The 17770-nt window shown below is 38.1% G+C and overlaps 1 protein-coding gene across 1 annotated transcript in view; it reads right to left on the minus strand.

The window, feature by feature from the left end:
* Nucleotides 1-5334: 5334 nt before the first annotated feature.
* The window catches only part of SEC63 (SEC63 homolog, protein translocation regulator), a 78274-nt gene continuing 65838 nt past the window's right edge, over nt 5335-17770 (minus strand). Inside the window, exons 20-21 of the mRNA XM_058307227.1 lie at nt 7816-7920; nt 5335-6865 (exon numbers count right to left, since the gene is read on the minus strand). Coding sequence (XP_058163210.1) covers nt 6722-6865; nt 7816-7920 — 249 coding nt within the window. The 3' untranslated portion in view covers nt 5335-6721. The remainder of the gene's footprint in view (nt 6866-7815; nt 7921-17770) is intronic.

Here is a 17770-nt window from a genome sequence, read left to right on the forward strand (position 1 = left end):
TCTTTGAAACAGAACCAATGTATGTTAGTGATACAAGATGTTAACACTAGGCAAAAATACAACATAAAACAAACTATGGACAATAGTGTATAGTAATATATTAACAATCTTCTATTAAGGGTTTTTTTTAAAAAAGGAAATACACTAAATGAAAGTCAACAAAATGTACTGCATATTGTTTGATCCATCTATTCAAAATATAAATACAAATAAATTAGAGAGACAGAATAAAGAGACAGTGGCTATGTATGTTAGGTGAGGGATAGAGGGATTAAGAGGTGATTATTAAGGGGTGGGTTTTTTTTGTCTGTTTATTATTATTATTGGAGTAAAGAAAACACTCTAACATTGATTGAAGTGATAAATGCACACCTCTATGATTATACCAAATATCACTGATTGCACACGTTGGATGGATTATATATTTTATGAATATATATCAATAAAATTGATTTAAAAAACAAAACCACAAAAAATCATTCAAAGGATAATTGAATGCCAATGAGACTGTTCAGAAGAATCTTTCCAAGTTTCCTCAATTATTTCAACTACAGAGGACCCAATGAATCCCTGGACTTAGGCAGCTGTCTTCGGAAAAGGACACCACTAAAAGAATGGCGACTCTTCTACAAGGAGTCAGACTCACTTGTTGGCAAATGTTAAGTTTGTCAGGAGGGGGGTGGTTTTTTGCGGGGGATGGGAGTGGGGTGGGAGGGGGCGTGGAGGGGGGGTGGTGTTGGGTTACGTGCAGAGGGCAATAATCAAAATCTTTTTGGTCACAATATACAACAGATACAGTGTTCAATTTTTTCAAGACACCCCTTTTCCATTATCACATTGAATAGGCTGGATTGAACTTGGAAAACTCTGGATATTTTTTAGTTTTTGCACAGGTAAGAGAACTATCTTCAGTTATAACATTAAACTATCTGACAATAAGGTAAAACATTTGTGATTGGCTTAAGTGCACATTATTCTCAAGGAAGATGGCCTCACTGGTACTAATGTTCACTATATCAAATTCCTTTTGAAACAAGTGTTCTATACCTCTTTTGAAATAGGTGTACTATATATGTTGAATGGGAGACAATTTTCCTTGGGTCTCTCATTTCTGCCTACATTGTGAGCAGAGGCACACAAGCTTTTGTTCTAGAACATCTTTTAAAGGATGTTTATATAGCAAACATCCTGGAAGATGTGTCCCTCTCCCAGGCAGGGGGCAGATTTGATTGGACAGATTTGCCAGCAGACCCTTTAAAGCAGGGGTCCATGATCTTGAGTTAAATTTAAAAAAAAAAACATTATTCTTGTGGTAATGTGTCAGTGTGGGTGTGATAATATTTATTAAATAATACACAGTATAATGCAGACTCAATAAGGGGTCCATAGTTTTCACTTGACTGGCAAAGGGGTCTGTGGAACAAAAAAGGTTAAGAATTAGGATTTAAAGGATTAGGTTCCCCTAAGCTTGTGGTTGCTCAGCTGTAATACAACAAACCATGTGTCAGCATGTGCAGCACCTATGGTGGAACTTGGGGGAAAAGGAGAGCAGATAAGAACACGAAGTTCACAAACCTGCTGTGCCTCTGGCCTGATACCATGGCAGGTTAATTTGTTAGCCGGCATGTAAATAAAAATCTCACCACAAGATGGAGAAATAGAGTATGGATTAGAGTGGACTTACTAATATTCTATTCATAAACTATTGTGATTAGTAATCGAAAAAAATGTAGCATTGATGTGGAGAAAGTGGCCATGGTAGCTGCTGAGGGTAGGGAGTGGGAAGAAGAGATGTGATGTGGGGCATTTTCAGGACTTGAAGTTGTCCTGGGTGGTGCTGCAGGGACAGTTACCGGACATTGTATGTCCTCCCATGGCCCACTGGGTGGACAGGGGGAGAGTGTAAACTATAATGTAGACTATTGACCATGTGGTGCAGCAGTGCTCAGAGCTGTATTCACCAAGTGCAATGAATGTTTCATGATGATGGAGGAGGTTGTTAAGGGGGGAGTGGGGTGAGAGGGGTGGGGAGTATATGGGGACCTCATATTTTTTTAATTTAACATTAAAAAAAAAAGACAAAAAAAAGTAAAAAAAAAACATATATATATAGGGGAGTCCCACATTAAAAAAAAACAAAAAACTCAGACCTTTCACAGTTCTTGACAACCACCACCCCTAAATTTAAATTTTGTATAATAAAAGGATTTCTGTACCCTGCCTGACTGCCCACCTCTCTCAAGCAAATAGTCTAATACAATTCTAGTACAAATGAATAAATATGGATTGTTGTCTGGAGTTTGTTACAAAGGGTCTTAATGTTCCCAGGCAAAATCTTAGAAATTTAATGTCTTAGAGGACACATGTAAGAAAGAAAAGGATTAGAAAAGAATGCCAAATAGTGCCAAATGTGTTTTCTATGACCACCTGATTCACCGGATGCCAAATATTAAAGGAGATGGTAATTTTAGAAGGTAGAGACAAATTACAAAGCATTTCTTTAATCTTTGTTCTCAAGCCCACAAGAGAGGACCTAATAAACTTCACAGGTATTGTACCATCAAGCTAAACCACTCTTTTGTTAAAGCATAGCCCTATCAGCCTCTAGTGGAACCAGGATAGAAACAACAGGGAAATAGTTTAAGCTGCTTTTTATGGAAACTGCTCACATTTATGTGGTGCCTGTTGCTGCCATTATTGAGATTTTTTTAAAGTGTAAAACTCAGGTGTTCAGAAAGGTCAGAGGAACACAACTCCCAGTGTGGACCTCTCTTGACAGTCTAATACTGAACAGCACAGGGCAGGGGTTCCTTAGAGGCTGACTGGAGTGGACAATCCTGCCATTCTCGCCTTTAACTTAAAGCAACCACTGATTGCTGGGATCAAGAAGCAAGCTGGAACTTTTGCTCCAAGCCCCAGTAAGCCCCTCTAACACTTCTGCCCTCACCTGGTCCCATTTCCATTTCCTGGACAACAGCTGCTTTGAACCTTCACCTCATCTAAAAAACCCCACCACCAAACCTACACATAGCTTCATCTCAAAAAGTATCCCTTGGTTCCTAGGATAATGTCACCCTATCAATACTATAAAATAGTGGTGTCCAAATTTTAATCACACACCCAAATCAGAAGGAATATATATAATGCACCAATAATGTATTATTTATTTATAAATTATAAGTGTACAACTGTACATTATGTACATTATAAAACACACAAAAATAGAAATTTAAAAGGATGAGATTAAATACAAATAATTTAAACATTTTCCCAATGTATTGATCATTTGCAGACCTGTAAGATACACACCCCCACCTGAAATCACAGCCTCAAAGCATGCCAATGATTGCTATATTTGGATTTTTAGCTCAGGTTACCAAAAAATGTACAAGGTAACAGTTTTTTTGTTTTGCAGACTAGCCCTGACATTCAGTTTAAATGTGTTACGATGCTTGATGCTGCCTTCATGAGACATATTTGGACTAATCACTACACAGTTGGTAAACTGTCATGTTAAGGTTCACTGAGTGGTGTTTCACTTTAAGGCAGACTAATAGATTTCATGGAGTCAGAATATTTGGGAAAGAAATGCTTTAAAGAAACATTTAAAAACAAAGGATGAGGGTTTGACTATTAAAAAAAAAAAAGCAAACACATTAAATAGCTAGCACCTAAAAGAGAAAAAACAGAATTCCTCTGCCTACAGCAGAAAGACTGGAGGAAAAAAAGAAAAAAGGCATTCTAAACATCAGCCATTAGCCAAGGCAAATGTATTAAAATGGATTGCACACACCCGCCTGCATTAATACCACAGTGAGTCCTTAAGAACCCTAACTTTTTTATAGCCCGGGATCCAGTCACAGATGCAGCACACTGAAAGTCAGTTGATGAATGATGAACAACCCCTCAAATAATATGTATGGTGCTCAATTTGCTGAATTACGTTTGAAATAATTTTTACTAAAAAAACCTCAAGTATCTGGTTTTGGCTGGCTGAAGCAAGAATAATGTAATGTGCTCAGAGAACCTCATTACACTGCTCAAACACTCCCCTCCCCACTTCCACATGGGCTGATTGGCCCCCACCCCGCTTCTTCCCCAGGACCTGAGCTTTCCATCACAGCCTCTGCAGCCGACAGGACTTGCCCTCCTCCACTCCTCAGTGCAAGCTGGGAGAAGCAGAGCAGGGTGTGAGGTATTGTTCTCTACAGAGAACTTTATTCAATGTGTGGTTTGTTTTTTTTTAAAGAATCACAAAATTAAATTTTTCTAAAGAAAGAACATGGACATCTGATTGAATATGCAGATGGAAAAGAGCTTGAGGCCTCAATCATCATGTTTTATAATGCTAACATTTAAAACTCCTACACTTTCAATTGTGGTAACTAAGTCTCCTCATAGAAGGCTATTTTTTTTTAATAGGCACTTCACCAATTTAATGAGATAAAAATATTACACAAATTAACTTAATTTCATAAATAACGTTTCACTTTGTATACACACACTGAATGTTTTCAACCATATGCTCATCTATTCTGCAGACAAAATTTCACTGTTTCATGATGGAAACAAAACTGAAACTAAACTCATTAACAGTTCCCAGACAAAGAAAGAGATGCAGAGTTCAGCAACTTATAGGAGAGGTGAGAGCCATAAATTGAAGGCTCTGTCCTTTCACTACTACAAAAGAGGAAAATTTATTTGAAAAGTAAACACATACCACACAGGGAAAATGAAAACAGGATGGGTAGAAGTAACAATTTTCTAACTTCCAGGTGATGCTGTTTTTTTAAGCACTGTGGTTACTGTTTTGAAACCATCCTCTCCAGTCTCAAAAACAAAAAGCAGCCAGCAGTTGGCATGAACTTTGTTTTAAAGTTTCTTTAAAACAAAATACCTACTGAGAAAATAACTTTTCTTGGAAAGTATCTTTCAAGAAAATTAGGAAATGTGCACATATACTACATACTGTTTTAAGTGGAAGTTCATAACTTTCCTTGACTTTATACCACAGGTGTGTTTTCTATGACTACTTGATTCACTGGATGCGAGGAGGCTAGCTAACTTTCTTCCACCACTCATACGTGACCAGCAATTTACTAGATGTACACTGGAACTTCACAGCAAAAACTGGTCTCTAAAATTAAACCCACCCTCTATTTGTAAAATTAAGCAAATGAAACAAATCCTCAGTGGCACAGCCTCCTGTCTGCCCAAGTAAGGTCTCACGAAGAGCTTTAAAAAGGAAAATAGGTGATCATGGTTCCAACGAAAGAACCACTTTGACTATGTGATAGGAAACACTAGATCCTAACAAAAAAAAAAACATTCATGTTTGGTAACTTTAAATTTTATTTCCAACTGGCGCAGTAACAAAATACCAATGGTAATTGTGCACGTAAAGTGGCAACCTTTTAAGTAAACAAGGTCATAAATTAGTATTCCAACAGTACTTTGGCCTATGGTGATTTTGATAGGAGAGGATTATCACAATCAGTCTAAAATATTACAGATTTATGCTTCCTCGATATCTAATAATAAAAATATTTATCTTACACCTCAATAATTCATCATGTACACAATTCTATTCTTTATAAGCACTATCTTCTGGGTTGCACTGTGGTGAGGGAAAATCCCTTCCACTCAAGGGTTTTTCTATAGTATACAGCAATAGCAGTCACATCAGCAGTAATGTACAATGTAATTAAAATTTTAGTTGAAAAATAAAATAATGGATTATCCTATTTATATCCTTTCTCTGGGCACAAAAAGACACTGTCACAAACATAAAACAAGTCAAACTTCTATTTTATTGACAGGACTCCAAAGTGAATACAAAAAGTGCCTCCTTTGCATGTTTTTGATAGTCAGGTAGATTAAAAGCTAAGAATATATTTCAGCTTTTATAGTGAACCTTTAAAAAAAAAGGTTTAATAATGTAAGCCACCAACATCAGAGAACATATGGTCCCACAATCATTTTTAAACCTAGAAGCCCATCAAAAGAATTAACTGCTGCATTGATCTCCTGAAAGAGAAGCTTCAAAATGGTTTAAGCCATTAAAAGCCATTTTTATAATCTGTGTGATAACCCTGGGCAATTAAGAAAAGGAAAATCCAAATATGTAGCCCTCTATATTATGTGGAATGTGACAGATTGTGAACTTATGACCCAAGATAGGCAAAAAATAAAAAGTTTAAAATTTAAAACTATGAATGGAACTGTTATATTCTCATATCACGGCAAAATGTCAATAAATGAATAACAGCTTTATCAAGAGATTAAAAACTTGAGATGTTACTTAAAACATATTTGTGATATTTATCATATTTTAATGTTAGCTAAAACTAAAGTTGAACAAAGAAAAGTTGCTCATATTTATAGACTGTTTTTCATGTACCTTTACTTTTACTGGGACCATAAATTGATCAGATAATACATAGCCCACACTTCCAGACAGGTATAATAACAAAGGATTTATTATCATTAGCAAATGAAATAAATGCACCATTCCATACTTGAAAGGCTTTTACAAGCCTTAAGCATTTTTCAGGCTGTACCAAAGAACCACCACTGCCTATTTAAATTATATACCCATTTCTAGTAAAGAACTAACAGCGTCCTCAACATCAGCTCAGTACTGTCTCTGGTTTATTTTACAGTTCCAAAACAGCAAAAATTTGCAAATATGTGCAAATACTATGGTCCATTCAATTACTGCTTAGTCATCATCTTCCTCTTCCTCCTCCTCTTCCTCAAAGCTATCTTCAAAGCCCTCGCTGTCCTCCTGGTCTTCATCCCCTTCGATTGCTGTATCCCACTGTGGGTGGTTTTCTGGCACAGGCTTAGCCTCATGAACTTCCAACTATAAAGAAGGATTAAATGTAGATATCAGAAATTTGGGGAGGAATAATGTAAGAACTATCCGGTAAAGAAAAGGTTTTCTTTGACCACAGCAATTATAAAGAAATAGATTTTATGGATGCAACTCTAAATTTAACATATTCATTTAGAAAAAACACCTCAACCCAGAAATAAAAGAGGTAAATCTACTAACATGTAACTATAGTTAAATTTCTAATACAGTTTCATAGTTTGAATTTATAGAAGTTATACTATTTATGAACACATATTCTATGGCACAAAAGCATTACTGTGATGTCTGAGAAGGAACACTGTGATGTCTTAATAGAAAACTTCTACCAAAGGGAAAAACACCAAGTGTGACTTTCAAACAGGCAGCCTCCAGACCTGAGAGGTAAAACTGTATAGCCAATGAACAGAAATGTGGCATCCTCATGGAAACAGAGAGGCTTGCTTTTACTGGCTTCCTTTCCTCTGGGGCTCCAGCACATGGTATAAAAGTACTCCAAAGCATATTAGAATACCTTTTAGAAAAAGCTCACATGAAATGTTAAACACCAGCAGCACTGTGCTTAAAGTGACACAGAAAGTATATGCTCTCAGATGACAAAAAAAAAACTAGTTTCAGAAATTAATATAGTTCAATAGAATCTTTGAGAAAAGTACAGTACTTTCCTCAAGAAAAGAAAGTCCATTTGCTGAGGTCGTATAAAATTAAAGCATATTACAGCACATTAAAATGTATGATTTAAGTAATTTACACAAGGCTCTACATTGTTATATTCACATTCTAACTCAAACAGCTTAAATTTATTAAAATAGTAGTCCATCAAGTGTATATAAAGTACAAAAAGACCTCTTTTTCTTTTTCCTATTATACTACATTTCAAGGCTAGAGATGCCTTCCTAGTATATTCGGCACTTATATAAACAACCATATTTATTGATTACCTTCAATGGTTTAATCTGATCCAAACCCATATAGGAGTCTGATCTCAGAAACACCGTATACTGATAATTTCCAGGTTTGCCTGGCGCAGGAAACTTCAGTTCTACCTGGAAAATAAAATCAGCACTGGAGATATGTGTTTTTTAAAAGCTCACTCCTAGATCAGATTATTTTAATAGCCAGGTGCTTTACTCAGATGTTAAAGAAAGTCCTAACAAATGTTCCAAAAGTCCTACACCCCAATATATATACACACACACATATATTCCAAAAAAAGGAATATCAAATTATGCAGAATTGATGGAGTTAATTTGTATCCCCATAATAATTCAAGAAGGAATAATGAAATCACGTTCTAATGGACTATCATCTTGGTGATTTGAAGAAAGGAAGTAGGGTCCAAGTATGAATATATGAAATGTTGAAATTAATAAAATAATTTGACTAGACACAACATAATTCTTTCCAAATTTGAGATAAACCCAATGCCTTAAAAGGTCAAGAAGATACATTTCATTTCATCAAATCATACATTTCAAGTATAAAAAGTAGTAAACGCTTTTGAGTTTCCTCTTGATTTAACCCCACTAGGAAAAAGAAAAAAATTCTTTTAAATGACATTTGAATGGTCTGGCGATCTGCCTCAATCACCAAAATTTAGATTTTGTAGCAAAGATAACATATTAAAATATGCTATTACGGGGGAAAAAAGGTGAGAGGAAATCATGAGAATTAAAAAATAAAAATCTCATAGTTTGTCCTTTTTTAAAAAAAAAAAAAGATTTATTTATTTATTTATTTATTTTTCTCCCCTTCTCCCCTGACCCTGGTTGTCTGTTCTCTGTGTCTATTTGCTGCGTCTTCTTTGTCCACTTCTGTTGTTGTCAGCGGCACAGGAATCTGTATTTCTTTTTGTTGTGTCATCTTGTGTCAGCTCTCCGTGTGTGCGGCACCATTCCTGGGCAGGCTGCATTTTCTTTCGCACTGGGTGGCTCTCCTTATGGGATACACTCCTTGCGTATGGGGCTCCCCTACGCGGGGGACACCCCTGCGTGGCAGGGCACTCCTTGCGCGCATCAGCACTGCGCATGGGCCAGCTCCACATGGGTCAAGGAGGCCCGGGGTTCGAACCGTGGACCTCCCATGTGGTAGACAGACTCCCTAACCACTGGGCCAAGTCCGCCACCTGTCCTTTCTTATTATGAAACTAAGAGGCCAAAAAAGATTACTAAATCATACTACATAAAAATAAATAAGTAGACACAAACATAAGTATTTATATTTGTGTTTCTGCTTGGTAAAAACAACCATGTTAGTAAAACAAACTGGAGAGAAATATTTGCAATATGAATCACAAAAGGCTGATTTCCTAACAAAAAATTTCTAAAAGCCAATTAACAAGACTAATAGCCCAACAAAAATCAGTGGTCATGAACAAACGGAAAAGGATTTATGACTCAAACACACTGAAAGATGGTGTTTCATTCTTAAGAGAAATGCAAAATTAAAACTACACAATAAACTAGCATAGTAAAGACTGATTCATGCAAGAATGGCCCATGTATGCTAAAATGGTTGGGTAAAGACTGTTGGAGAACAGAATAGTCACTCCACAAATTAGAGGAGACAGTGAATACCTCTCACAATCAAGAACAGCCTTAACTAAGTGATCAACTGTAACATCACCAACGTGGGGCAAACTGCTATCATGTATTCCCCAAAGATGCACTAAGGACAATATATCACCTATGTACTATTCTTGCCAATAATATTTAGATTAATAGAATGAGTAACCGAGGAAGCAAATTAAAATTGAGGGACAATCTTTGAAACACCATGCCTGGACTCACAGGTCAAGGAAATGGTCTAGATAAAGGAGGATGACAACCATATTCAATGTTTGATCCTTGGTGGATCTTGAATTTTAAAATGAAGCTAGAAGAGACATTAGGGTAATATTAGAGGAAACCTGAGTATAGACTGCACATTAGGTAATAATAGCATACCAAATATTAAGTACCCTGAGTATAATAATTATATTATGCTTATGTAGGAGAAGGCTGTTTTTGTTAGGAGGTACGTGTTCAAATATTTAAAGGTATACTATCATGATGTCTGCAAGTACCTCATATGGTTTGGGGGTGTGTGAAAACGGATGTGGCTCAAGCAGTTGGACTCCCGTTTACCATATAGGAGGTCCAGGGTTTAATGCCCAGGGCCTCCTGGTGAAGGCAGGCTGGCCCGTGTGCCAAGCTGGCCCACACGGAGTGCCAGCCCACATGGTAGTGCCACCCGCACAGGAGTGCTGGCCGATGTGGAGAACTGGCACAGCAAGATGACACCAACAAGAGACACAGAGGAGAGACAATAAGACAGAGCAGAACAGGGAGCTGAGGTGGCGCAAGAAAATAACTGCCTCTCTCCCACTCTGGAAGGTCCCAGGATCAGTTCCTGGAGCCACCTAATGAGAATACAAGCAGACAGAAAGAAGACACAGCGAATGGACAAAGAGAGCAGACAACGGGGGGCGGGGGGAGAGGGGGGAGGAATAAATAAATGAATAAATCTTTAAAAAAAAAAAAAAGGTTCGGGGGAGAGAAATCATGTGTATTTGTGTACATACATGTATGTATTTTATGTATATACAGAGAGAGAGAAAGATATAAAATTGCAAAATGTGAACAATTGGTAAATCTAGAGGAAGGGTCTCTATGAGAGGTTCATGGTACTGTGCTTGCAAATTTTCTATAGGTTTGAAAATTTTTAAAGTAAAAGGTAAAGAAGAAACATTATACAGATACCATTTTTCAGCTTTCTGGTTAGCAACAATATTCAAGTTGTCTGACAACATAGTAAGAGGCAAGAGGAATACACAGACACGCATTCCCTCTACGGAGAAATATCTAGCAATATCAATTGAAATTACAAATGTACATAGCCTGTGACCCACCAAATTCTACCTCTATGGATTTACCCCATAGAAATATTATCACATGAAAAATGACATATGAGATTTTTCATTATAGCAAAAGACTAGTAACACCTTACAAGTTCACTAGGAGAGTGCTAAATAAATAATAGTACAATCGCATAAAAGAAGATCATGCAGCTGTAAAATCCAATGAGGAAACTGTTCATATACTAACATGGAACAAATTCTAACTTGTATTATTGAGAGAAAAAGGTAACTACACTAACTTTCATTTAAAATTGGAGGAAGTATTTGCCTGCAATTTACATACTACATGGCATGAAAAATACATAAAAATTTAGTAACACTGATGGTCTCCAGGAAGTGGATGCATGACTGGGAGACAACAGTGCAAAACGTTTCACTGTATGTACTTTTTAAAAATCTTTTGACATTTTATACTAGTGTTACCTACTCAAAGATACGTAAACTTGAAACTAAAAAATAAAATTAAACTGCTCTGTCAAAGAATACTCTTAGAATGTTTCTGGCCATTAGGGTACCCTTTCCCTTTCTAATAAATGTGGTGATTGCGTCCTCTATTTCTGTGAAGTAGGCAGTTGGAATTTTGATTGGTATTGCATTGAACTTATAATAAGTCTGGGTAGGACTGACATCTTCACAATATTTAGTCTTCTAATCCATGTACATGGAATATCTTTCTATTTATTAAGATCTTCTTTGATTTCTTTTAGCACTGTTTTGTGATTTTCTGAATATAGGTCCTGTACATCTTTGGTTAAATTGATTCCTAGGAATTTGAGTCTTTTTGTTGCGATTGTAAATGGAATTTTTTTTCTAGATTTCCTCCGTAAATTGTTCAATACTAGTGTACAGAAACATTACTGATTCTTGCATGTTGATCTTTAAGGTCTTCTTGCTTTAACTAAAACTTTTTTTTTTAATTTTAAAAAATTTTATTTCTCTCTCCTTCCCTGCCTCCCTCCCCTCCCCCCCAAGTTGTATGCTCTCTGTGTCCATTCTCTGTGTGTTCTTATGTCCGTTTACATTCTTGTCAGCGGCACCGGGAATCTGTGTCTCTTTTTGTTCCGTCATCTTGTTGCATCTGCTCTCCGTGTGTGTGGCGCTACTCCAGGGCAGCTGCACTTTTTTCATGCTGAGTGGTTCTCCTTATGGGGTGCACTCCTTGAACGTGGGGCTCCCCTATGCTGGACACCCCTGCGTGGCATGGCACTCCTTGTGTGCATCAGCACTAGGCGTGGGCCAGCTCATCACACAGGTCAGGAGGCCCTGGGTTTGAACCCTGGACCTCCCATGTGGTAGGTAGATGCCTATCCGTTGAGCCAAATCTGTTTCCCTAAAACTTCTAGCACAATATCAAATAACAGTAGACAGTGGACATCCTTGTCTTGTTTCCAATCTTAAGGGAAAAGCTTTCAAATTTTCCTCATTGAGTATGATGTTGGTTGTGGGTTTTTTATATGTGCCCTTTATCATTTTGAGGAACTTTCCTTTGACTCCTATCTCTTGAAGTGTTTTTATCAAGAAAGGATGCTGGATTTTGCCGACTGCCTTTACTGCGTTGACTGAGATAATCATGTGGTTTTTTTTCCTTCAATTTGTTAATGTGGTATATTACGCTAATTTTCTTATGCTGAACCACCCCTTGAATACCAGGAATAAAGTCCACTTAGTCATGGTGTATAATTCTTTTTGATATGCTGCTGGATTCTACCTGCAAGTATTTTGTTGAGAATTTTTACATTTATGTTCATTAGAGAGACTGATTTGTAAATTTCTCTTCTTATAGTGATTTTATCTGGCTTTGGTATTAAGATGATGTTGGCTTCAAAAAATGTGTGGGGGGAAACGGACTTTGGCCCAGTGGTTAGGGCGTCCGTCTACCACATGGGAGGTCCGCGGTTCAAGCCCCGGGCCTCCTTGACCCGTGTGGAGCTGGCCCATGCGCAGTGCTGATGCGCGCAAGGAGTGCCGTGCTACACAGGGGTGTCCCCCGCGTAGGGGAGCCCCACACACAAGGAGTGCACCCATAAGGAGAGCCGCCCAGCGCGAAGGAGGGAGCAGCCTGCAGAGGAATGGCGCCGCCCACACTTCCCGTGCCGCTGACGACAACAGAAGCGGACAAAGAAACAAGACACAGCAAAAAGACACAGAAAACAGACAGCCGGGGGAGGGGAGGGGAATTAAATAAATAAAAATAAATCTTTAAAAAAAAAAATGTGTGGGTAATTTTCCCTCCTCTTCAATTTTTTGGAAGAGTTTAAACAGAATTGAGACCAGTTCTTCTTGAAATGCTTGGTAGAAGCATCTGGTCCTGGATGTTTCTTTATTGGGAGATTTTTGATGACTAATTCAAAGTCTTTAAATGTGATTGGTTTGTTGAGTTCCTATATTTCTTGTAGAGTCAATGTAGGTTGTTTGTGAGTTTCTAGGAATTTGTCCATTTCATCTAGGCTGTCTAGTTTATTGGCATACAGTTTCTATAATACTCTCTTATGGTCCTTTTTATTTCTGTGGGATCAGTCGGAATGCCCCCCTTTCATTTCTGATTTGATTTGCATCTTCTCTTTTTGTTAGTCAGGCTAAGGGTTTGTCAATTTTACTTCTCAAAGAAACAGCTTTTGGTTTTGCTGATTTTCTCTATTGTTTTCTGATTCTCTATTTCGTTAGTGTCTGTGCTAATCTTTATTATTTCTTTCCTTCTGCTTGCCTTGTGAATGGTTTGCTGTTCTTTTCCTAGTTTCTGCAGTTCTTCAGTTAGACCTTTGATTTAGTCTTTCTTCTTTTTTAATATAGGCATTTCAGGCTATAAATTTGCCTCTCGTCATGGCATTCACACTATCCCATAAGTTTTGGTTAAGTCGTATTCTCATTTTAATTCATCTCAATATATTTACTAATTTCACTTACAATTTCTTCTTTGACCCACTGATTGTTTAGGAGTATGTTGTTTAGTCTCCACATATTTGTGAATTTTCTCCTTTCCCATCTGTTATTGATGTCTAGTTTCATTCCATTATGGTCTGAGAAGGTGCTTTGTATAATTTCAAACTTTTATATGTATTGAGACCTGCCTTGTGACCCAACATGAGTCTACCCTGGAAAAAGATTCATTAGCACTTGAGAAATGCTGTAACCTGCTCATCTGGACGCAACATTCTGTGTTTGTTAGGTCTAACTTGTTTATCATACTGTTCAGTTTCTCTCTTTCCTTGTTGATCTACGTTCTAATAATTTGAGTGGTGTGCTGACGTCTCCAACTATTATTGTAGAGATGTCTATTTCTCTCTTCAGTTTTGCCAGAGTTTGCCTCATATATTTTGGGACATTCTGGTTAGGTGCATAGATATTTATATGACTTAATTCTTCCTGGCAGATGGTTCCTTTTATTAATATATAATGGTCTTCTATATCTCTTACAACTTCTTTGCATTTAAAGTCTTGTCCAGTATTAGTATGGTTATCCCTGCTCTTTTTCTGGTTACTGCTTATGTGGAAGATTTTTTTCCAACCTTTTACTTTCAGCCAGTTTATATCCCTTAGTCTAATGTAAGTCTCTTGGAGACATATGGGTGGCTCATCAACTTCCAGAAAGATGGTAGAATTGAAAGACACAGGACTCTCTTCTTCTCCAGAAAAATAGCTAGAGGTCAGGCTGAAACAGCCTGGAAAAATATCTTCTAGGGTTTAGGACACCAGGCAAAAGCTGGACACCACTCAGAGGAGAGAGGGATAAAGGAGGAGAATCGCGAGGACAGAACTGTCAGTTGAAACCAACGGCTGCTGCCGCGCAACCACCACCACACTAAAGACACTTTAGAATTCTTGGGCCTCTGGGCCTGCAGCTACAGACAAAGGAGGCTCCAGGAATCCATTTCCTCTGGAAAGGGGAGAGAGAGGGATACAGCCTAAAGCTGGCTCAGCTTTTGACCCATAATTTGGTCTGCTGTGTCCCACGAGCCCTTCCAGGGCTGGTGGGGCAGCACCATAGTTAGCCTGAGGAGCCGGCATGGGGCTAAAGATATAGGACCCTCCCAATCTCCTCTAACAACTGGGACTGATTGTTGAGGATGCAGAGGAGAGTGGTATTATTTCCTATCTGGAAAAAGGGAGGGGGCTGAGTGGAATTATTTCTTATCTGGAAAAAGGGAGGGGGCTGCCAGGGAAAGTTCAAGAACTGTCATTAAGAAAGTTTGAATTACAAGGCTCTTAGCCTCCAGACAGGAAGCTCTGTCCCATAGATCCGGTCTGTGTTGCAAAAAATACACTCAGACCAGGTACTGAACTGAGAGATGTGAGAGAGTGCCATCTGCTGGCACACCAAGAAAGTTCATGTGAGAAAATAATAAATGAGAGGATTTTTCCAGCCTTTGTATGTTACCTCCCCAAGGCCCCAGGAAGCCCGTCTGTAACCAATTACTGGGTCCAGAGCCCAGTCTTGAGCAATCAGCAGGGACAATCCTAACAATCCAGGTTGAGTCAAGAATCAAAAAGCAATGCTAACACAAAGCTTCCTGCCACTAAATTCCTAAAAAAGAGAGAGACACTGAGAATCTGAGTAAACATGGAGCCATCCATATGCTACCTACAAGAAACTCATATTAGACCCAGGGATACAAATCAGATGAAAGTGAAAGGTTGGAAAAAGATACTCCATGCAAATAGTAATCAAAAAAGAGAAGAGGTATACTAATATTGGACAAAATATGCAGATGGCTCATGTTTTATAATCCATTTTGTCAGCCTATATCTTTTGATTGAGATATTTAATCCATTCGCATTCAATGATATTACTATGAATGCATTATTTACTTTCACCCTTTTATTCTTTGGTTTCTTATGTCTTATTTTTGTCTGTCTTTTTACTCTTTTGGTTATCCTTTTTACTATTCCTGTCTGCTACACTCTCCTCTAAGCTTCTCTCTCCTGTCTTTTTCTTTCGGCTTTAAGGTTCCCTTTACTACTTCCTACAAAGGTGGATTCTTTTTTTACAGACTTTCTTGATTTTTGTTTATTTGTGAATATTTTAAACTCACCTTCATATATGAAGAACAATTTTGCCAGATAAAGAATTCTTGGCTGGCAATTTTTCTCTTTCTGTATCCTATTACACTGTCTTCTACCACTGTCTTCTTGTCTTTGTGGTTTTTGACAAGAAATCTGTACTATTACGGGGCATTCCTTGTATGTAATGGTTTGCTTCTCCCTTGCTGCTCTCAGAATTTTCTCTTTATCTTGGGCATTTGTCATTCTGAGTAGTATGTGGCTGGGAGTAGGTCTATTCAGATTTATTCTGATTGGGCTACACTGTGCTTCTTGGGCATGTAAATTCATTTCTTTCATCAGAGTTGGGAAATTTTCAGCCATTATTTCCTCAAATACTCTTTCTGCCCCTTTTCCCATTTCTTTATCCTTCTGAACTCCCATGACACGTATGTTGTTGTGCTTCATGTTATCATTCAATTCCCTCAGTCCCTACTAAATTTCTTCCATTCTTTTCTCTCTGTGTTCTTCTCTCTCTCCAGTTTCAGCTCTTCTATCTTCAGTATCACTTTTTCTTCTATCATTTCAACTCTGCCATTACATACCTGTGGAAGTCTGAGATTATTTATGAACCCCAAGAAAGATAAGGATTATGTTTGTAAACTGGTCTGTACTCCTCTGGGTGTGATACCCTTTGACTGTATTAAATTCAGAGGTTTTAGGTTTACTTGATTAAATCAAGAGAAGGGCTTTGATTTGACCACATCATTAGGGCGACTCAGAGTTGAGTCCCCACCCCCTCAGTGGGCTATAGAAATGGATACTCACATAGAAGAGACATAGGAATAGAGAAAGCCCCATAGACACAGCAGAGGAAAGAACTCTGATCCAGGGACTTCGGAGACAGTGGAACCATTTGCCTGATAGTTTGCAGCTGAAGAGACCAGAGGCCTAAACAGCTAACAAAGCCCAAAAAGAAACAAGCCCTCCAGCCTACAACGGAGACAGGAAAAAGCTGGGCCCCCAGAGCCTTAAGAGGAAGAGGAAGGCTGAACCCTGGCAGAGATTGGTAACCATCTTGCTCCAACATGTGGCAACAGACTTTGGTGGGGAAGTACCTCTTATGATACCTTGAGATGGACTTTTTAAGGCCTTGTAACTTTAAGCTTTTACTCCACATAAATATCCTTTATAAAAACCAACAGATTTCTGGTACTTTGCATCAGCACCCCTTCATCTGGCTAATACAATGTCTCTAATGTGTTTTTGACCTCACCTACTATGTCTGTCATTCCCATGAGTTCTGTTATTTTTCAATTCAGGTTTTCAAATTATTCTTTGTGCTCACTCAGTGTGTTCCTGACGTCCTTTGTCTCTTTAGCCATACTGTCTTTCAACTCATTAATTTGATATTGGAAGTTTGTATGAATCTCATTGATTAGTTGTCTCAAATCCTGTCTCATTTGGGGTTTTGATATATTCCTTTGCTTGGGCTATTTCTTCCATTTTCTTAGCATGGTTTGTAATTTTTTGCTGATTATGATGCTGAGTTTACTCTGGTGCTCAATTTCACTTTTGTAGGGATCTAGTGGCAGGAGGCTATGTGTTACTGCCGATCTTTGATTCTTGGTCCAACCTCTTCTAGATCTTCAAGATTGTCCCTGTTAGTTACTGAACCATGGATCCAGTAATGAGTTGCAGACCCGCTTCCAAAGGCCGTGGGGAGGGAGGTTGTAAAGGCCAGAAAAAGTCTTTTATTTACTTTTAGTTTCCTCACATGCACTTCCTTAATCTGCTAGTTGATGGTTGTCTTCACAGCCCTCTCAGTTCAAAACCTGGTTTGGAGTGTGGTTACTGCAATACTAAGTGCAAAAATTTGACAGAATCCTGCCTGGAGGATATTCAGAATCCTGCCTGGAGGATATTCAGAGCCTTGCAATTCAATCTTTCTCAAAGGCTAGACTCCAACCTTTGCTGGCAGCCCAATTCCTTTTCCCAGACAGGAAATAATTCCACTCTCT

The sequence above is a fragment of the Dasypus novemcinctus genome, chromosome 11 (genome assembly GCF_030445035.2).
Source record: "Dasypus novemcinctus isolate mDasNov1 chromosome 11, mDasNov1.1.hap2, whole genome shotgun sequence".
Classification (NCBI taxonomy): Eukaryota; Metazoa; Chordata; class Mammalia; order Cingulata; family Dasypodidae; genus Dasypus; species Dasypus novemcinctus.